This window comes from Phoenix dactylifera, chromosome 7 (genome assembly GCF_051530095.1).
Source record: "Phoenix dactylifera cultivar Ajwa chromosome 7, Ajwa_hap1_PhDact_Kaust_v1.1, whole genome shotgun sequence".
Classification (NCBI taxonomy): Eukaryota; Viridiplantae; Streptophyta; class Magnoliopsida; order Arecales; family Arecaceae; genus Phoenix; species Phoenix dactylifera.
Genome location: NC_143196.1, coordinates 6,251,097 through 6,274,024, shown reverse-complemented (window position 1 = coordinate 6,274,024; position 22,928 = coordinate 6,251,097). Strand labels below are relative to the sequence as shown.

The 22,928-nt window shown below is 38.0% G+C and overlaps 1 protein-coding gene across 18 annotated transcripts; it reads right to left on the bottom strand.

The window, feature by feature from the left end:
- Nucleotides 1-752: 752 nt before the first annotated feature.
- On the bottom strand, nucleotides 753-22,475 carry LOC103711321 (UDP-Glycosyltransferase superfamily protein). 18 transcript variants are annotated; one of them, XM_088701110.2, is made up of 17 exons: nucleotides 22,220-22,475; nucleotides 21,839-21,941; nucleotides 19,839-19,872; nucleotides 13,765-13,820; nucleotides 13,522-13,656; nucleotides 6,717-6,865; nucleotides 6,033-6,122; nucleotides 5,862-5,928; nucleotides 5,727-5,790; nucleotides 5,495-5,630; nucleotides 2,881-3,047; nucleotides 2,680-2,790; nucleotides 2,531-2,592; nucleotides 2,393-2,445; nucleotides 2,197-2,272; nucleotides 1,814-1,942; nucleotides 753-1,205 (listed from the first exon to the last, which is right to left on the bottom strand). In XM_088701110.2, the coding sequence occupies exons 1-17, from the start codon at nucleotides 22,381-22,383 to the stop codon at nucleotides 1,182-1,184; spliced, it is 1,620 nt and encodes a 539-aa protein (XP_088557236.2). In that variant the 5' UTR covers nucleotides 22,384-22,475; the 3' UTR covers nucleotides 753-1,181. The 18 variants fall into 18 exon arrangements, 17 of the variants coding, with proteins under 17 accessions (XP_088557236.2, XP_008795645.5, XP_088557237.2 ...); XM_008797423.6 differs by having other exon boundaries at nucleotides 21,839-21,962; nucleotides 22,220-22,397; XM_088701111.2 differs by having other exon boundaries at nucleotides 21,839-21,969; nucleotides 22,220-22,385.
- Nucleotides 22,476-22,928: the final 453 nt, after the last annotated feature.

The following is a 22,928-nucleotide window of genomic DNA, read 5'->3' as shown; positions in this document are numbered from 1 at the left end:
CCCCCCCCATTCAGGATAAACACTAATAGCAAAATAATAAAGAATAAACACAAACAAATAGAAAAAGATTTGGCCAGTCTTGGTTAAAGCGGTGAGTTTTGGAGGATACGTCATTTTCACTAGTATAGATATGTTAACAGAGCATGCAAATGACATATAGTGACGCGCACCCGTCTTTCTATGGGTGTGTCATTAAGTTTCACTCATCCTCCCCCTATCAAGAAACCAATACAAGCACCTGTCGCCTAGTTTTTGGGCAATAGATATATTACCCAATTTGGCATGCTAATAATATTTGTCAATATATAATTTATTTGTCGTAGATTAGATATGATACTCTGAAGTCCAGTGGTTTCAACAAACTCCCGTGCTATTTTACTATATTCTGAAGTCAATGGTTTCAATAAACTCTCTACAGCAATTCTTTTCACCCCGTCTTCCATTTTATATCTAGCCTGTATGTAGTTAGCATATTGCATTTAGTCCTTGTATACATTTAAGTTTGTGTTCCGTACACAGTATTTTACATTTATACCCAGTTTTTCTATGTAGTTTTCCCTGTTTACTTCTATATAGTTTTTATTTTGTTGTTATCCAAGCTTTGCTGACCAACAACTTTCATAAAGAAGCAACTTCCTGCTTGTTAAACCAAGTCATCATCAGGCAGTTGTCAGCACATACAGGTGAAACTCTAGCTTGATCCATTGCAAAATTCACCCCTAACACAATTATGTAACTACTGAATGATAACATTTTGCAAAAGATTTTCTTCAAAGGTGAAAAAGATGACATTAGATTACAGGAAAGTCAGCTTGGTGAGTCATCTCTTGGCATCAAACCACTCAGTTTATATGAAAAAAGGGGAATCCAGAGAATTAAAAAAAACCTCACAAGAAACTTGATATCCCATGATATATCACATCGTCACCACCACTAAACATATTATCAACACTTGAGCATCCATGACCTGTGCCTGTGGACTTGAAATCTTAAGTCCCTTGTAACTGGTTTCACTTGTAGCCCAAATAGCAAAAATTCAAAAGCATATTCCGCCTAACCATATAACTTCCCACTCAGATTTGGCTCACCATCTCCTGGCAGCAAGGCCATGCAAAATATTCGGTTTCATTTACACCAAGGCATCCAGGTTGTTTCAGAATGTTCTCAATCTCCATCAATTATCATCTTTGTTTCCCTGAGATGAGCTGCAAATTAGTAAAAATTAGCCCCGTGAAACAACGCACACAAAAAAGAGTGAAAGCTAAAACACAAACCACAAAATCACAGGCATCATACAGATGATTGAATCACTTTACAGGGAGTAGGGAGGTCGGGACTTGTTGCCTCTCTCCCCAAAAAAAAAGAAAAAAATTCAAGATGCAACTGTTATTGAAAGACTTTGGATAGCATTAATGATCCAACCACTTCGGACTTCATTAAATCTGAATTTCAGAGTCCTGATTGTGTAGCTCATTACTAACTCATGTACTATTTCATCCATTTCTAATGATTATTCAATACTTCATTCCATCACATGCATGAAAACAGCGCGCATAATTTAATTATAGAGATTAATGTGGTGATATCCCAAACAAGACACCTGCAAAGTCTGCCGGTCCATACTACCACCTTACAAACTACCACAGTCATAATCCCTGATGAAACCCCTATTAACTTCTAAACAGATTACTGTATAATTATGGGGAATTATAAATTCTGTATAACCATGTCCAAAGTGCTCACAAACAGCAATTTAGATAATTCATGGGTTTACTGTAGAATCACAACTAATAAAGTAAATTGAGATGCTTACCTCACTTATTAGTGGCAATGCATGTGTTTCCCATTCAGTAGACCACCTTGCAGAGGACGCTGTAGCCAAGGCACCATCCCTCAAAGAGTTTAATGTATCACATCTCTCTGGAAAGCCTTTGAAAAGCATCTGCATTGATTTCACCGGCAGGTTATTTAGAAGGAAATTACGATTAGGTTTCTAATTTAAGTTTTACTAGTAAAATCCAATAAAGCAACAAAACAGAATGCGAATGTGGTCTTCACCAGCTGGAAGATGCTGACTTTTATTGTTTATATTTTTTTAATAAATATTTCAGTAGCAGTCAACTTCTTTAGTTGTAAACTTTTCTTTTAAACATTAAATGAAAAGATGAATTAAAAAAACCTAGCAGAAGAGCTTACCATAAATTCATCCGCTAGCTCAGATGATGTCGAAAAGAGAAGTCCATTTTTCTCAACTTCTACAAGTTCAGTGATGCTTAATACGGTACATGCAACAGAAGACTCACATTCATTTTTGAAAAGAATTTTATAATTTATTACACTTAACTCTAGCAGAATCAGTGCTCTAGGTATTCAATTCGAGGATGAAGCTTACCATGAGAAGGAAACCGCACAAACAGGCAGCCCACATCCAAACATATCAACTACCTGATAAGATCATTTGACAGCTTTTAATGAATAAAGCAATTAAAAGTTGATGTCAGTTTGAGCGAACAGTTCAACCACAAGTTACCTTCATTGGAAGGTCCAAACCAGATGAGGAAGTATGCAATGATACACCTAGATCTGCTGATCCTGGAATAGAATGAAGTTTTGAGGATGTTAGACCTAAAATGTAGAAAATGCTTTGTGCATTTTTTGGCAAAAATAGCAAAAACCTACCAAGTAATAATGGATAATCCTCAGCTAACAGCCACATTGTTCGGAAGGCCACACGTCGCAAGTTTAACTTCTTTATCTGCTCCTCGTATTTTCTTCTTTCAGGCCCTTTACCTTCAAATTTCAAATTCAAAATCTAAAACGTCTGCTTGAGTATTACCTGGCATTACTCAGGGTAATAACAAAAATGTATACAAACCATACCAGTGATAATGAACAGCAATCTAGGGTATAAGTATTGTTTCCCATTGCTGATGTCTGTCCAAATCTTTTCTTCCTCAACTGAATCATCCTCATTTAAGGCTGCAGCAACACGCCTATCATACATAACTGCTGCTTCTAGAAGTATGCCAAAATCTTCATCTGGTGTCCTGAAATAGATTGAAGTAACTCATTTGCCAATTATCATAATTATATTTTTCAACATTTTTGTAAGAGCCTGATGCCACTTGAGATGGTATAAGCCACATTCATGTGCAAAGAAGACCAGAAGAAAGTGTAGCAGATTGGAACTCTGATTTGTTAGGATGCATAAAGAAGAATAATGAAAGATTGAAAGCCAACGCCACAGATTTTCGTATCAAAGATATGAAAAGATTGCAAGAATACATAATAAGGACCCTTGAAGCCAATTTCTAATAGATGGATAAGTTTACTGAAAGGTTAATTTTGATCGTTATTTCGAAAAAAATAATTTTTGAGATCCATTTGATACACACAAAACAAAAGGTCTACTCCAATTATACCATTCAGTCAAAACAAGGTTATCAGTCATAATCCTGTTTAAACGGCATGTGAACAATCATATATGAGCTAAACATATTTGGTGAGTTACATGACTAACAACTTCAAATCACAACAATCTTAATAGATGTGCTGACAAATATTTATATTTGCACAAGTTAAAACTACAAAGAATAAAACATACACAACAAAATTGAAGTTGTTCTGCTGAAATGTACTGAAAATGGAAATTCAAGTTTTGATTTCCAAAAGCTTCATCTATTAAGCTATTTGATGCCCAGGAACACTTTGGAGTATAGTTATGCAAGTTCTGCAACACCTAACAGGACAAAAATACTTGCAACATTATTAGATGGACTGATCTGTGCTTAATTTTTAGTATATGGGTTAGTGAAAGAGAACATGTCATGGATACTTCAAATCACATGACTTGTCTGTAGCAGATATATATTGGATATTTGATATTCGTCAGATATTTTTTAGAACATGTTTGAGTTTTGATACATGTGTTACGTATCCTTTTTTTAAAAACTAAAAATCATTGCAGATTTCTTCTTGGATACACTCAAGATACTTCTCCAAAGCTTCAAAAATGAGGTGGGGGCTGCTTTATTTTTCTTTTAGTGTTAGCCTTTTAACAGTGAATAGTCAATTTTGTAATATTTGATAGTGATATTAAAACATTAAGTATGAATCAGAGTCTATACATTTGAATGATGACAAAATGATGATCATGTAAAAGCTGTAAGTGTGGACTATATTATTTCGATAGCCTATAATGCTTTATGGATGCTCTTTTGCATCCATAAAAATGTACATAAATGTTTTTATATATGCATATGCATGTACCTTTAAAATGCATATATTCATAGATATATCTTAACCACATTATATCCAGCATTTTCAAGATTTGCCATACCGAAGTATCCCTATCCATGCTTCATAGATATGACGAATATATGTTAGGCATTTAATCACTGGTTCTTAGAAATATGATCTTTCCATGAATAAATAGATGAATAATGTTAAGTTTTCAGTTGTGGGTTTAAAGGAAGCTAAATAACCATTTCAACTGAATTTACATCATATCATTTCTTTTGAACTCCAATCTATGTAAGACACATTTACAATTCATATTTCTTGAATATATCAAAATGGGAGAACATCAATACCACTCATCTTTCTCTAGACACTGGCCTAAAGAACAACTCCTGTCAACTCATTCATGTTTCAATAAATACATTGACATAAGCACATGCCCTTAGCCTATTAAGGCAATCAAGTGATTTTTTTTATTTGAGAAAGGGAATACTTTCCTTTAGGTCAGGGGGACCATCGGCAATTAGATTCATAGGACAGAGGGTCATAAGTTTTCTGAAGCAAAATGCCTAAGCTCTCCCAAAATCTCCTAGATACAGCTGTAAACCACAGGTCTCTAGGAACCACCAACAGCGAAATTGGTATTTTGGGCCAAAATGGAAACCTGAGCCCCCTTTTTGTTGCAGCAAATCCAAGTTAATGCCCTCCCCATGGAGGTTCTTGGGGAAACATAGCAGCATTCTTTTCTAAAACATAAATTTATGTCTTCTAGGGAAGGTCAGCTTACATGTTATTTTGTAAGAATGCCAAGTTAATAAAACAATAAGGCCCAATAGATCTGTTCCTACTTAATCTAATCTTATGCCTGCATCACATGACTATAGTCATATATGGCTACGTAAGCAAGCAGGTCTGGTCCGGCAACTCATTCATTTTGACTCAATCAACAACTTAGTAAACGAAGACCAACAATTAGGCACGTCTTTGTGACAAAATTCAGGTTCAGTTTGGGTCCTAAAAAGTTAAAGCATAAAATCAAAACCAGATTTAGATGATTTTACTGACATCTGTTAAGACTCTACACTATCAGAAGAAAATTTGAGTCATAATAAGATATTATTATATTAAAAAAAATTAAAAGAAAACTAAGAACAACTCTTCATAAACACAGCATATAGCACTCTCATCTAAAATATATTTTCTAGAAAATATAATTTCAGAATGTGTACTGAATGTTCAATAAGTGATGGTTTACCAGCTTGTACTGCTAACAACAAGGGCAGGCCTGCTTGCTTTTAAGAAAATCTCATTGCCAATTTGAGTACTAAAGAGAGTATCGCTAGATTGATCCAACCAATGAATGGCAGCACCACTCTCTGGGCCTCTTTGAGCTGCAACAATTAGAAAAAAGTCAGTCAAAAAAAAATGCGACAACAAGGTCAATTAGAGTCAGAGAAGTTGTAAATAGGTGGCTTTACAAATATTACCAGTAGTAACACAATCACGAATGCCATTTGGATGACAGATGTTGTTCTCCAACCTGGAAAACAACTGTAGCACATCTGAATGTCACACTTGTGAATTTTTAAAAGAAATTGTAAAGAGATGGAACAATGGTTCACCTCATGCTTCTCCTCGAGTGAAGCAGGATGGAAAAACTCAGGAGGCTCATCATAGAGAACTGTTGCTCTGTTTGTATGTAGTAAAGTAGAGCATAAATGCACTACTAAAAATATCAAGTTATCTTGCACGAAAATTTCAGGAGAAAGCTAAACTTTGACCAGTTCACTCACTTGATTCCCCAATTTTGAGCAAGTTCATGTTGCATTGCCTTTGTAACACACAAAGAACCATCAGCCATCCTCCCAAAGTACTTTTCAAACCTACAAAACACAAAATTCATGAAGACCTTTGTTAGGACCGTAGGCGCTGCCATCTTACTAAAACCCGCAGGTGATAGTGAAGGCTTAACCATGGCCTTTAAACCGACCATCCCAAGTGCCCCTCCGGCGTTCGATTGCGACTTGGCCCACATCGGCCTCCGCTGCGGGCGAGCCTTGCTGACTTGGCCCACACCGGCCTCCGCCAACAATCCCCCCTAGCAAGCGAGCCCTGCTGACTTGGCCCACACCGGCCTCCGCCAACAATTCCCCCCCTTCAGCAAGGGAATTTTTTTTTTTAATCGCTTATCCTGTGAATCGAACCCATGCCGCTGGCTTTGATACCACTGTTAGGACCGTAGGCGCTGCCATCTCACTAAAACCCCCAGGTGATAGTGAAGGCTTAACCATGGTCTTTAAACCGACCATCCCAAGCACCCCTCCGGCGTTCGATTGCGACTTGGCCCACACCGGCCTCCGCCATGGGCGAGCCTTGCTGACTTGGCCCACACCGGCCTCCGCCAACAACCTTCTTCGGTTTAATACCACATTATTGGACTATAAATAAAGATATTTAGTAAAAAGGATCAAAATTACCAGTGGTAGATTTTCACTATTATATGACCTCTCCCGTGAGATAATCCAAGTAAAGTATATCCAAAATTGTGCCAATCGATGATAAATGTAGACCGCCTTAGCCAGCTAGACAGTTTAACAGCAGCTAATGTGGGAACAGATGGTGGATTCTGCAGATGCATTAAGAGTACTGAAATATCAGCAAACCTTAACATAAGGAAAATATATAAATTTATTAAAAGTTACTACAGGCAGATCAAAGCATACATGAATTAAGTTATTGAATGTACATAAAGTTGGAGAAGGATTATGAGCAAAGAGAAACACCAATTAGCAACCACAAGCATGGAAAGAGAAAGACAATGATCAATATTGTTATATTACACTTTTGACCATTCCTTTCTTGCAATGACAGGAGATTTTCTCTGATCCAAAATTTTGAAGAGACTAAGCAGAAAGCTTTGTATTGAAGGGAAAAAATGCAAAGAAAGACCCACCACCGACAGCACTCGCACGGTAGCGGGCCTCCTCGGCGTTGACAGGCTCCCGCTGATATAGCCTTCTAAAATGAGGAACCCTTCTCTCTTCCTTCTCAACCCGGATTTTTCGCCATTGGTTACTGGTCGAGCCACTGGAATGGAATGAGATAGGAATCTCTGGAGATCTTTCCTCTCCACTTACTTCTCTTATATTTTGATCTAGATGAATTTGATTTAGCCATGTTCGAAGTTTTTCCTTTTCCCTACACACGATATAGGGAAACGGCAATATTAGCACTTAAATGTCCCGAGGAAGTCTCTTCCTTTTGAATGTGTATTATCCATATGGGAGATCTTCCAATTGAGAAGATCCATCGACCTGAGACGAAGAGAAAGGTCTATCTATTTTCTTTAGTTATTCAGTTAAACCAATGATTCGTTATTGGAGCAGATAGCAACAACCATTTCATCGGACATGCGTATTTTTGATTTTCTGATGGAAGTCATGTCCGAAGTCGTTACCTTAACCGCAAGGTCGGGGTTGAGTTGATAATTCGGGAGGAGCATGCGGACCGCTTGCTTCGCCAAGAACAACCATTGGTTGTAGCAATTTTGATCAACAGGAAGAGGATAAGTTCGCTAGGAAATTTGGACATGCCACGACGATCCATATGGAAGGGAAGTTTTGTTGATGGATTCTCGGGGTCTTGATCTGGTGGTTGTAAGCAAGATCGATCAAGCTCAATCAATAGAGGAGCTAAACTTTTCCACCAGACAGGTGATACAGCAAGGAAAATGACTGATGATTGAAGGGTCGGACCCTTAATTTTCTTAATTATCAACTGAGCATGTAAAAATTAAACATGATAATTTTGCTGTTGCACTAGGCCACTTGCCTGAACTAATTTGTCTGTGAAACAAAAATTAAGAAAAATATCATGTCAATTTATTTTTTACCTATCAAGGAAACACCAAGAATTTTAAAACACCTGGTCCTGCAAAACATGAAAAGGTACTCCCACGGAATCTTTTGCCAAAAGGTGGATATGATATCATCTTTTAGTGGCATTACACTCCCAACCAAGGTTCGCTGTACCGGTCGGTACCGAGCGTACGGTACCGTACCGACACTCGGTACGCCTATACTAATGCGGCACCGGTACGGGGTTCGGTACCGGTACGGCGAACCTTGCTCCCAACCAAGGTCCACCGTACCGGTACCGATCGGCGTACCGGTGGCCGGCTGGACCGGTACGGTTCCGGCCGGTACGCGGTGGTTTCAAAAACCACAGCGCAAGGCGCTGTGGTTCTAAAAAAAAAAAAATCGTACCGGTGCGAACCAGCCGGTTCCCACCGGTACGAGGCCAGTACCAAGCAGTATCGGCCGGTACCGACCGGTACGGAGGTTCGCGCCGGTTCCCACCGGTACGAGGCCAGTACCAAGCGGTATCGGCCGGTACCGACCGGTACGGAGCCCGTACCGGCCGGTTCAACTAAAAAACCGAAAAATATCGATTTTCTTGTGGTTCCGGTACCGATCTAGGACCGGACCGGTATGTACCGGACGGTACGACATTCCATGGTCCCAACCAAACCATTTTGGCAACATTACTTTCAACAAGCACTTAACTACTTAAGTCCTAATACCTCAAAATCAGACAATATGAAAGATGAAGTAATATATTGTTACTTCCCCGAAGGTGAAATCTTCTAAAATGAGCAGACATGGCTCTCTTTGGGCCCTAATACATTTTCTATAGTATAAGAGTTATCTACAATCAAGAAAAAGATTAAGGGCAATTCTCAAAAGTAATTAGAAGTCAAATTGCATTGTCAAGCATAAATTTAGTATGAATATATGTTAGATGGCATGAGTAGAGCAATGGGCAAAGCGACACATGCCACGCTCACAATCAGCCGATGCCCAGCAACAAAAGCAACCAAAGAGGTTAGTTGGGTGCCAATCAAGAATGCAAGGTTTTATATCTGAGACATCCACCTGGAGATATGACTAGGAGATCCTAAGAAAAGGTCACCATAGTACCTAATCTAGTCAAGAAGGTAGGGGTAGTCAGGGAATCAGAATGGTGGTCCTAGTCAATCCACTCGGCAAAGCTAGGCAAGCAGGGAAAGCCAGGTTAATATAAATCAATTTCTCAAAGCAGCAAGAAAGTAAAAAGAAAGAAAGTTGCAGATCCATTGGAGAGAGTTGATGAGAAGCTCGTTCACTTAGATTCTGTAACAACCAAGCACTCGAATGACTGGTTGTTCCGACTGTCTTGTTATATGAGCAATGATACCACTAACAGTTTGCTGGTGATGCATCTGGTGGCCAGGAAGGTAACAGTGAGCATGACAGGCAAGGTCCGCCGTACCGGTACCGGTCGGCGTACCGGTGGCGGCCCGGACCGGTACGAAACCGGTCCCGTACCGGTCTGTACCGGTGGCGAACCGGTCCGTACCGGTCCAAACTGGTGGCGTACCGGTCCGAACCGGTCCGAACCGGTGGCGTACCGGTCCATACCGGTCCCGTACCGGTTCTTCAACAATAAATTACCGGTACCGGATTTTACGCTGATCCGGTACCGGTCCCAGGCCGGACCGGTACGTACCGGCCCGTACCGGCCGGTACGGACCGGTACGGCAGACCATGATGGCAGGTGTGCACACGACTCACAACCATCTGGTTTGAGTCAATTCACGGTAAGTTGCATTTCACTCATGCCACAGAATCCAAACCATGATGCAAGTTATAAGACCTGTGAGGATAATGATAACATATAGGAGTTGGGCCCCTGGAGATAATTCAGGATGTAACACTGTTGCACCTAACGATATAGCACGCAAAGTATGTTCCTTGGATATATTTGGATCCTCATCCTACACCGGATCCTATTCTGTACAACAAAGATATAACTCATATGCATATCCTACATTTGAGACATTGTATTCGAGTAACTATTACCCTCCACAGTCTCAGCTAGATTATGAGTCAAACTTCACCGTGCGGTCTTTCCACGGACAGGAGTGGGATGGCCAACAGAATATCATACAATATTAGTATTAGGATGGTTATCCACAAGCTCAAATTATCAGATGCAAGTGTGGGCATAGCATCTAGGTTGAAGTCAAGTCCAAGGCCCCAACCATGAACAAGATCCCAATGTTCATGAGCAATATAGATACTCCACGAGGCACTAGATGTCAGTATGTTTTTTTTATAATTCATATTAATTATATATATACATTCAAACTCAAAAATATGCATTGTCCATGTTTAAAATTACAATAGCATCTATAAGCATCATGCAATCTCTCAAGACCAATATGAAATAAAATAACATTAAAGTATCCTTAAAGTCATCATTTATAAAATCCATAAACTTTAAAATAATCTTCAAAGTTAAAAAATAAACAGCAAAAAAAAGTGAAAAAACACTAAACCAATACTAAATCGATATGCATCTGCATATTGAGTCTCAATATGGTTCAATTCGGTACCGATAGGGTCCTCGGACTAAGATTGCAAACCTTGCTGCCAACCAAATAGCTCCATCATAGTATTTTCCCTCGTCTGACCAAAAAGTGATGATTACAATATTAAACATTCGCTTCTTGAATGCAAACATGGTTTTGCTATATGCCATTTTATATCTCTACAATGGATCCAAGGTAAGAAAAATTATCACGGTCAATAATCTCCTGATAATCAAGTCTAACTATAATTTTACTATCATAAATTGCATTCCATATAAATACTTGACCTCCAAAGTTTTTACCCATCATTCCCATTATGTACGTTCCAACATTCTCTTCTCATAATCTAAATTAACATCTTTGGAAGGGAAAAAACATACATCTTGGATTCCTTAAGTTCATCGATAGCAAATTCAACCATATGTATATGTAACTTTACATAGATGGACTTTTATGCATATATCTCTCTCTTTTCATACCAAATTTGTAACATTTTACACTATGTTTATTTTTAAAATGCATACCATTATTGTTAAAGCATAAGCCATTGCAATGTCAGTTATTGGATTGATCAAATTTCTATCTAAATCCTTTGTCCTCCTTGATCCTGTTCACATCCTCATAAGAAACTTTTTTACACCCGACCAACTATCAACCAAGATAATTACATCCTTTGGTATCAACAAAGTTGGACTCTTGGCGCCCATACAAGGTAACTCATGCAAGATAAGTTGTACATGGAAATAAGTACAAGTTTAGCATGAAAATAACTACCAGAAGAAGTCATGCATTAAAATAACTACTGACTGAAGTCATGCATAAAGCATCATTTTTCAATCTAAAGTTGCATTTGCCATTCGATCCACCAATCATATGGCTTGAAGTCTTTATCAAGGTTTGAAGTAACCACAATAGAGCTAACTAATTAGTCCAACTCAACATTGTTTATAGCATGTTCAGGATTCCCAAAAAATCATTTGGTACAAAATTGCAATACCTTTTCAGCAGGATTAACTTATGTCCTAATATTGGTTCATATTTCTTTCCTTAGATACTACAGAAGATAATATTTTAAGGTTGCAGGGAAGTTTTCTTTAAGAAGATCAAGTTTTAGAGAGCATGTCAAATGTCATGACAGGGATATGAACTATGCCAAAGTTCAACCTCTACTTCTACTCAGCGGACTTTCTGATTAGTACTCAAATAAAACAAGGATATTGGGTTTGAGAAGATAATCAGGAGCAAAAGAGAGTTCATCTACTACTTCCAACCCCAATAAACTGGTGGACGGTGAAGAAAATCCTCAAAACAAGTGAAGTAATTCTACCTAATTCTTGAAACAAGTATCTGAAAAACTTAATGGGAACACCTAAAAGGTTAATGGCTGGTTTAGAGCCTGGCGCAAATATTATGTGATATCTTTGGTGGTCTCGGCTAAAAATTTCATAGTACAAATGGTTTTGGTCCAAATTATAGTTAAAATATAAATAATTTAAATATAAAATTATAATTAGAAGAATTAATAAAGAAAATTAAAAATGACAGCTGTCTTATGATACAATAAACTGAATATTTAGAGTCTAACAAATACATTGGTGCTCACTACTGAAATAGCTAATAAAGTAAGAGAAAATATGAATCACAATCAATAAGAATAACAATAAACTCATATATTACAATTTACAGCAAAACTCCTAAATCAAAATAGCTCAAAAGACTAATTATCTGGGAGAGGAGTATACAGATTGAAATGTATACACTGCAAAACTACCCTAATCCTTTATTTCAGCAGATTGGGGAAGATAGCAATTTTATTGACTACCAATGAATTTTGTTTTGTGTTTTAACCAATATGGATTTACCAAAAGAAAACAATTGCTATATGCATGAATTTATTCTATTTTTCTAGCCATATTTACTTCAAATAAATAGTGTCTGATTTATACCATATTAAGTTAAATAAATATCAAGACGATTCTCGGGGATTTCAATTATCGGGATGACTGCAAAGGTTTCATTCCTGTGTAAATAAAGATCACCAGCAAAGCAACCAAGTTGAGCAGTGTAATGCAAATCTTTAATTGCAGGTCATAAGAATCCCAAATTCATAACAAAGATCGATGTATTTCATGTTAGTACCATGACAATATTTGGAATTCAAGGCATGCATTAGCACACTAGCATTAGCATGTAGTGATGCCACATGCCGGCATAGCACTAGCACGATACATGCTATTCCATGTCAACCAGCACTTCAATCCAAGGATTCAGGTAACATCATATGAATCATACTAGTCAGTATGTACCAGATGTACTGACCCATATTGATGCAGAATACTGGCCATGCTGGCTGAACTGTGTATTGAGACAACACCCACACTACATTACATGTCATACCAAGAAGTGACCAGTAGGCCTGTACGCCTGTACCCTTGTCTAATAAATCTTGTTTTAACCCATGGTTCACCAATTATTATGTGATGGAAAAGTGGAATCAATATATCACATTAGAATGGTCATTTTGTGGCTGTTGGAATCAAGAATAATTACAGAATTATATAACCAGGTTTCATAGATATCATAATCAGAAGCATATAATGCACAGAGTTAATTTATGTAACTACAAGTTGAAGAATAGCAGCCATAACAGTCACAGTTGCATCCAACCAATAGATTTGCATGCAACAGATTGAACTGCAACATACGCTTGAATAGGAAGCCATGCAACCTTATTGGCTACTATTCATAGAGCAATGCGTCCCAATGGATGGTAAGCGGACCCCAACTCTTAAGTTAGTTTTATATTACTACAACATGCAACTATTATGACGGAAAAGTTGAAAATATGAGTACCTAAGATATGGACTCACCTGCACAACAAAAACATCTGGACGAGGAATCTTAAGACAAAGAAACCAAACTAAAATAATAAAGTGCACTGCAGCCTTAAGTAAAAGTGCCAATGGACTTGAAATCTTTGATAGTCCCTGGAGGTTTACTGATGTCTGAAAAAAGACATGAGATAAGTTATTTAGTAAGAAATTGAAAGGTGTGCATGTGTACTTATGCACAAAAAAGGGGGAAGAAAAAGAGGTGATAGTTAATGACTGCACCATTATGTGAAGATGGATTGATTGGTTCTCTTTAACAGCCATATGAGGATCGCTACCTGTTCATTTGTGCCAGAAAAAAATAAAAGAAATTTACAGTGAAGCATAGGATGACAGAACATGCTTAACAATATATTACTTGCTTATGGAGATCAATCATTTGTTACTTATGTATGTACATACATAATCTATCTACATACACACACATACACACACGTATGTGTATGTAGGTACATATATGTATGTATGTATATACACACACACACATATACATACATACATACATACATACATATAGATATATATATATATATGTGTATATATATATATATATGGATGCATACAAATATATATATATGCATGCATGCATACATACATACATATATATATATGCACATATATATATATATATATATTATATATATATGTATATATCTGTATATGTATATGTAGCTAGACTTGGCTACACTCAAGAGGATCTCAACTCAGATCCGGTAATATCTAGATTAGGCGATAAAAGTCTCATATCAATCATCCGAGCCATTAAATGTGGTTTACTATATCTAAATTGCTTACATACCAAAAATCATGCAATCTAGAGGCCCATAGCCCATGCATCAAGTGATCAATTTTTTGATCACTTGATGCATGGGCTATGGGTCTCCAGATCAGATGATTTTGGATCTCCAAATTTCATGATTTTTTATGTATAAGCAGTTTAAAGACAGTAGATCACATCCAATGGCTCTAACTGGATCAGAGCAAAGATCCACTTTAGCTAAGTCTAGCTACACTTGGCTATGCTTGAGTCTCCAAACAGTTTGAGAGCCTTCAACCTCGCACTACTCACCCTCCCAGATCTCATAGCGGTATCTCTACCACCATAGTGTGAGCTAGGAGCAGTTTTGAAAATCCCGACCTACTAAAAACTAAGCTTGAAAGTCGATGTCAATAGGAACAACACTAATTGGTTGCCCATTGATCTGATCATAGGTGAAATCCAATCCTTTCACCGCTCGGAAGCGAGAAAGGGCGTCGCAAGCATAGGCTTTGACAGTGCACGTGGATCTTTGCTCCAATCCGATTAGATCTAAATCAAACTATGGGGGTCACATATTGATGATTCAAGGCATTGGATGTGATCTACTACCTCTAAACTACTTACACACCAAAAATCATGCGATTTGGAGTCCCCTAGCCTAGGCATCAACTAGTCAAAAAAAATGTATTGTTTCTAATTATTTAAACTGTCCATCTTTTTGACCACCTGATGCCTAGGCTAGGAATTTCCATATCACATGATTTTTTGTATGTAAGTAGTTTAGAGGCAGTAGATCACATCCAACAACTCGAATCATCGATGTAAGACCCCCATCATCTAATGTAGACCTAACCATATCTGAGTGGAGATCCACTAGATTGTAACCAAGGTCTAGCTCATAATATGTAAATATACAAGCTCATAATATGTAAATATACACATATGTAATATGTATATATATAATGTTTTACATTATATATGTATATATATAACATGTGTGTATCTCTCTCTATCTATATATAAAAGCATATATGTATCCTAGCAACTCACACATGTAACGTACATCAAAAAAATAATAGAAGAATAGTTCAAATTAGGATATAAGAGACAAAATACATAAATTAAATAAAAGGTATCAATATTTTTGCTTTTTTAAAAAAAATTTAAACAAAGTCCAAATAGCTGAGGATATGGTTAATATGGATAGAGATTTTTCTTTAAAATAGAGTCCATCGAGTTTGGCATAAGAAATGGAGGTGAAGAGATAAATGAAGACATACCTGGATTGTATATCTAACTTCTTAATCATATTTCTTCATAGATATTTGTGAAAAAAGGAACCAAAGCTATTCTAATCACAACATTTGATAGGCGCAATCTAAAGTAATACATTCCTCCCTCATTTAATAATATAGTATAGATATACACATATGTATGTATATGCATATGCATATGTATATGTATATGTATATGTATACGTATTGTACATGTATATGTATATATGCATTACACTAGAGAGTAGATTGGATCAAAGTAAAAGCCATACATTTTGCCAGTGAATGGATGTGAAATCAAAAAGTTAACACGAATGTGTGCTTGTGATTAAGAGGATGCCACGCTTGATTATTAAATTTTCTAGCCAACCTGACCTCTAAGTAGAACTAGCAAATGCCTAGCTAATTCAAACTCATGATAGTGTTGAAATCAAGATCCGCAATCTCATTACCAGGTACCTTATCTATACATTACTAGTTCGCTATGGTACGCACCTTGTACTGAGACAGCTCCTAAGCCCTTTTTATCACTTCAACACAGTTATGGCACCTATTTTGAATGCAAAGGGAAGGATTATGTCCACTAACAGCCTTAGAACTCACACCACTAAATTTAAGCTCCTAATGGACCTTAACTTTAAACATCTCCAATGTCTTAAAACTATTTTAGTGATAAGAATACCAAGGAGATTTCATCCTTTTGTTGATTCATTGAAAATTACTTCACCTGCATAACCCAATACGCATGAGGAGACTATTGCCCCTAAAAAGGTGACCATTCTACTAGTCAGGATTCGGTTTTATGTGTTAATAGACCTTGTAATGCTAATTTATAATTTAGGTCCATGAAAGCACTTTAATACTAGTGCTTGGTCATTTTTAGGTTTACATTTGCAATAAATCAACTTTCAAGTCAGTAAAGAAATTCTTCAGAAGTTCTGATACTAGTAGAATACTATTTAAGAAGATATTAAAATTGACTTGGCCATGTTACATGGAATCTCATTACCTACTACTTTAGAATTATTCTGAAATTTGAAAAAAGGTACAACTTTGGATCATGATTTGCAAATGAGTAGGAACCATATAAAAAGAAGATCATGATAAAGATAGATGGTTTTCTGAATTAAAATCCTTCACTCTGCAACAACTACGAGCCAAAAATGGATTTCATGTATTACTTGCTCTTGATTTATATCTTGGTAAGAGCTTTCCCTACAGGCTAACTATAACAATGGCAGCTCCATTATTCAATATCGTGGTCAGTGATTGAAAAGGGTGAATTTGAACAGATGTTAAGGCACTGTAGCAATTAAAAAAAAAACACTTCCCTCACAATTTTTATCTCAGCTTCATTGTTCACCGACTTAAATGGAAATATGTATATCTTTTCTTCATAGGTCATTTAACAATGAAGATAATTGTAGCATTGACAACAAGTTCATTTTGCTGAAAATAGACATCATTTAGTTGGGCCAAAAAAGGCTACTATAGGATCCCAAGTAGTAGCTCAAATGATTTACCATTAAAATCTGCTCAAAGAGATCTAAATTATGTGTCTGATCAATCTATTCATTTCTCACTATTCCCTAGTACTTAATCATAGTTCCAGGCAAGGTTCGTCGTCTCGGTACCAGACCTTGTACCGATACCATCTTATTAGTATTGGTACACAGTACAAGACTGCGAGACGTACGGGTGTCGATACGGTATGAGACTGCGAGACATGGGTGCCAGTACGGTACGAGACTGCGTAACAATTCGGCACCTATAAAGTATGTTGTGCTCAGTAGGTATGGTACCAACCGGTATAGCATGCTCAATCTGATACAGTACCGACCGGTACAACAAACCTTGGTTCCAGGATTATGCTGAATTCTCTCCAAGGTGGTCATATTTATATTATCATTTAGTTTGGTCCAAAATGCCACTTACAGGAACTTGAGTAGCTCAAATGTTTTGCAATTGTAACCAGCTCAGTAAGATACAAGTGATGCGTTTGATAAATCCCTATCCATTTGTTACTTTTCCCCTAGTACTAAATCATGGTTCTAGGTTCATGCTAAGAGGTCATGTTTAACTCGAATAACTCAAGCGACCATGGTACACCATACCTAAGGCTGCAAATGGGTTGGGTTGACCCATGACTCAACCCGATCGACCCACTTAGACCCAACCTGACCCATTTTGGAGGACCAGTGGGGCCAAGTCAGATCCTACAATTGGACACATTCCATTTTTCGGATCGGGTCTAGGTTTACTGAATTCAGAACCGACCCGATCCATTTGATTTTGAGTTTTCAATCCTACGACCCAACCCAAATCTGTAAAATTATTTGGACCCGTGGCCACAACCTGCAGAGGTACAAACAAGTTTTGAAGCCATGGCTGGGTTGACCCGAATTGGATCCGACCCGAATTCGATCCGAACCCGAATTTTTTAGGTTGGGTCCAGATTATATATGGACCCGACCCGACCCGACCTGAGTAACCTGTTGAGTCAAAAAATTATAGTGGTAGACCCGACCCGACCCGATCTTCTATTAAGTTGGGTCTGAGTTCAAAATTAGGACCCGAACAAGAAACCGGATTGCGTCAGGATCACTCATGACCCGACCTAACCCATTTGCAGCCCTAACCGTACTAGCCCGAATCGGACGGTACGGAGCATATCATACCGTATCAGTACCTAATACGGATAGTGTACTGACACTTAGTACACCAAAAAAATCTCGTACCGTACCGATACTATGCTAGTATGGCACCGGTACGGGATCCGATACCGAGACGGCGAACCTTGCAAGCGACTATCTAGCTTTCACTCCAACAAAATTCACCTTAGCAAATATGAATACCCCTTCCACTTCATGTCTTTTGCCCCATACACCATAAATCATTCAGCAAGCACCATTAGTTCACTCAATACCAAAGCAAAAGGCCAAAAGACAATAAACTTAAAAAACAATTGGAAAATAGGCATCATTTAGTTTGGCCAAAAAAGGCCACTACAAGATCCCAAGGAGTAGCTCAAATGATTTACCATTATCATCTGCCCAAGGGATACAAATTATGTGTCTGATCAATCTCTATTCATTTGTCACTCTTCCCTAGTACTTAACCATGGTTCAAGCCTTCTAGGATTATGCTACATTCTCTCCCCAAAGTGGTCATATGTATATCAAATGTCATTTAGTTTGGTCAAAAAGGCCACTTACTGGATCCTACGGAGTAGCTCAAATGATGTGCCACTATAATCAGCTCTGTTCGATACAAGTGACATGTCTGATAAATCTCTATTCATATGTTACTCTTCACCTAGTACTAAATCATGGTTCCAGGCCTATACTAAATTCACTCTCCCAAGAGGTCATGTTTAAATCGACTAACTCAAGCAGCTGCCTTGCTTTAATTCCAAACAAAATTCACCTTAGCAGATATGAATACCCATTCCACTCATCTGTTTTGCCCCATAGACCATAAATCATTCTGCATGCACAATTAGTTAACTCAATACCAAAGCAGAAGGCCAAAAGAGAGTAAACTTAAAAAATGATTAGAGAACAAGAAAATTGGAAAATTTTGAATCAGCTGGTTTGAAGTCATATTAGTGAAAGTCAGGTGATTATCATAGAATTCAATTAGATGATTGGTTGCTTTAAGAAACATGAGGCAGTTCACAATGATAAAATGACTGCATAAATAAAGATAAAAAATTAGCTCATCTTAGGATTCACCTCCATGAATCAATCTGAATCAGCAGACTCAAACTTGTTTTCAAATTATACTAGGCTATCATCTTACAAAGCAGATTTGTTTAAGGAATAGGCGCTGAGAATTGTATTTTCCTCTTTATAAAGAAAATCAATGCATAGTTTTTGCCTTCTACCATCAAAAAGCACCACATCCTTGGAGAGCATCTAATGTGACTATCTATATCGAATTCATTTTTTACAGTCATGATTACAGCTACTAGTTCAACTTTTTATCTTGATTTCTAAAAATCAAAGGTAGGGAGGAGAAACTTGTATCAGGAAGAGAGGAAAAACTTGTATCAGCCGCAAGTCTAGTATTTCAAACTGAAGATTAAACTGAGAGCGACACTTCAGCACATGAACCGCTGCTAATGCATCCCCAATAACTAACTAACAGCCACATTACCCTGATAATCCAGCAACATGCAAGGAAGGTTTGCAGTCAAATCAGCAACTAAGCATCAACATAATCTTAAAACAAGAATAAGTTACTAACTTTCCAGATCATACCTCCATTTGCAACAATGTCCACCTCTAAATGTGCCTACGAAAACAGTTGGATCAATAAATACGTACAGGTAACGTTTTGAACAAAAATATTATAAAACAAGGAATCAGTAAAAAGAATAAAATGAAAGAGTAATTTGCATAGTTCGTACAATAGTTATAATGGATATGAAGCTTGAAATTGCACATAATCGAAATAGCAATGTTAAAATTATTGAAATCCAAGTATGCTTGGAGCAAAGTGTACGTGATGAGCGTATTGTGGGACCTTTAAAACCAAATCGGCATGTAAAATGCATAATCTCCAAGATGCAAAATCAACAAGAGAGTACTCATAATAATGATAACTTTAGTCGCATACAACTGTAAGAAGAGCTAGAAGTGAATATTATAGAAACAATTTCCATTTGCAAGCATTTAGCGATATGAATGTGGGTTTCTGTAGGTGGTGGAACATGGGCAAGCAAAGTAAAAGACATGGTCACATATGGTTGGCTATGATCAACTTTGTCCAGTTTTAAAGAACCATAGTCTATTTATGGTCAAAAATGGTAAGAATAGTCACTTCTAAATTCTTAAAGGTGACTACAGAAATATTTGGCCAATATTACCTTTTGAAAGTAAGATATAAATATTTAACTAAATAACATGAGTATTCGGCAATCTCGAATATTTACGGATTCGCAGGGGGCTGTTCGCCCTACTTAGTTGACTGACAATGACAAAGGCTTGCGAAACAAAGTAGCGCCTATTTACATAATATCCACTAGCAACTCAAAGCGGAGTATTTGCACAGCTAACCTAACTGCAGCTTTATGAACTACAATTCACTACTAGTGTTGGTTTCAATCTAAATAGCTGGAATTAATACATTATTTTAACAAGTTGAGTCTGTGATATGAAGGTATGACATGTCATTCTGTTGTTGAGCCATGTGTGAAGCTATCTTCATGAACAAGAACTTGATTTCCATAGGCATTTGCATAGAAGCCACAGCATGATTTGGATTCAGGGAGCAGATAATGGGTCACAATTAACTAGGTGAGAAGCTGAAGATGCAAAGTGCAACAGATCATGATTATTCTTCTATGAAGAAAATCAAAAGATAAGTTTAAGAGCATATAAGAACTAGGAGGGGCTAATCATTTATTGGCTGGGATCATATCATCTAGGATTGAAGGTGAAGGGATCATACATATTTCATTAAGTTTCAACTCTTATACTCCTTTCCCTATACAAGCATACTTAATATATTCCATACCTGGTCTATATATACATGCTAGTAGAGAATAGATATACACATTCTTGTTTACTGTTTGTAGCTTCTTTTACCTTATGCTGTAGTTTTATCTGACTTTCTCAAGACTAAAGACAGACTCTATGCATGAGTATGGCTTCAAAAGTCCCAGATTTTATGAATCATCATGAAAGACATGCATCAACAAGCCTAATATCCAGCCACCACTGATCCAACTCACAAGAAAATCATGTTGGCTTTTATTGGGTTTAATCAGGGAACTAATTCTATAAAGCCATCTCAAACAATACATGTCAGCACTAAAACCATATCATACTAACAACGACAAAACAAAAAATTCTTATCTGCATCTAATTTCATCAACTAAAAGCAGGAAATATTAAATTGATCCACAGTTCCACATTACTTCAAGCAACATAAATAAAAAGATCCCTCCACTATCAGATCGCCAAGAACTAAAACTCCAGTAAATAAAAACGCCGGTACTGGATAACCAATTTGTTCTTGAACAAATGAATTGGTGCAAGTCATAACAGGATTATCTAGTACCAGCAATGCTGACCATCACATTACAAGAAATTACAGTAAATTGAATCATACAGAATTATAGACTGCTCTTTCCAGCCCCTGGAAGAACTCAAAATCCAGATTCCCAAGTAGAGGAGAAACAAAACTCAAAAGTTTGAATTGAATGATTTCATTGAAAAAAGGAATAAAGGAAGCAAAGGACAGATCAAGTATATACCTGTTGGGCAAGAGAAAGGGCGTGGTATTGCATTCGGGGACTACGACCGATGTCGCCAAGAACCACAACAGCAACCCTCCCTCTCTTCTCCATTGATCCGTCACTGTGTAAGCCCCGAAAGCGTCTGTAAACTAATCAAATCTATCAATAAACTCGTAGGAGCTGGAAATAAGGACGGAGAGACCGGTCGGCTAAATAGTGAATATGATTAACAAAGATATCTCTCGAGCACAGAATAACCCAAATCGGAGCAGGATTTTACTGTATTTTAATGGAGAATAAGAGTAAAAAAAAAAATCGTTCTGTTATAGCTTCAAATAGACAAAGAAAAGGCTTGAGGACTAGGGTTTAGAACGAACAGAGAAAAGAGGACGGAGTCACCTCCGAGAAGTCAGAGAGAGTGGCGATGCTTGCAGCCACGGAGAGAGCGATCGATATGGTCGGCGTCCGGCGACGGTAGAGGGAGTGAGATGGGGATGGGGGAGAGTGCGTGCGGCCAATCTTTCGCCGGTGGGAGGCTCCATTAATCCGTCGCCGCTTCGCATTTGTTGGACCGAGCCGGGCCAGAGGCCGGCCCATAACGGCCCGAGGTTAACCCGGAGGAAGCCCGGCCCGGTCTTACTTGGGATGGGGAAGGGCAAGCGACGAACGGTAAGGAAATGGGTGGTTCTATATACACCCCCCACTATTGCTCAGGACACCCCCCAAAAATTAAAAAAAAATTAAATACTCTCTACACCCCCCCCCCCATTTGCTAAGGACACCCCTAACAAATTAAAAATTCTTAAATTACCCCCCACCCTCCCCACCCCCTCACCTAAATTGCTCTCTACACCCCCCAAACCCCCCCCCCCCCCCACCCCGCTCTTCCCCTCCAAAACACCCGCCGGCTTCTCCCTTCCGCCCAAAAAACCTCGCCTCAAGCACCTCGCCGGCGGCCAAACCCCCTCCGTCTCCCCCTTCTCCCTCTCGTCGCCGGTCGGTGCAGTGCACCTCGCCAACGCCCAAAACCCCCCCGTTCCCCCTTCTCCCTCTCGTCGCCGGCATTCTCCCGATCTCCGACCACCTCGCCGGCTTCTCCCGGAACCAC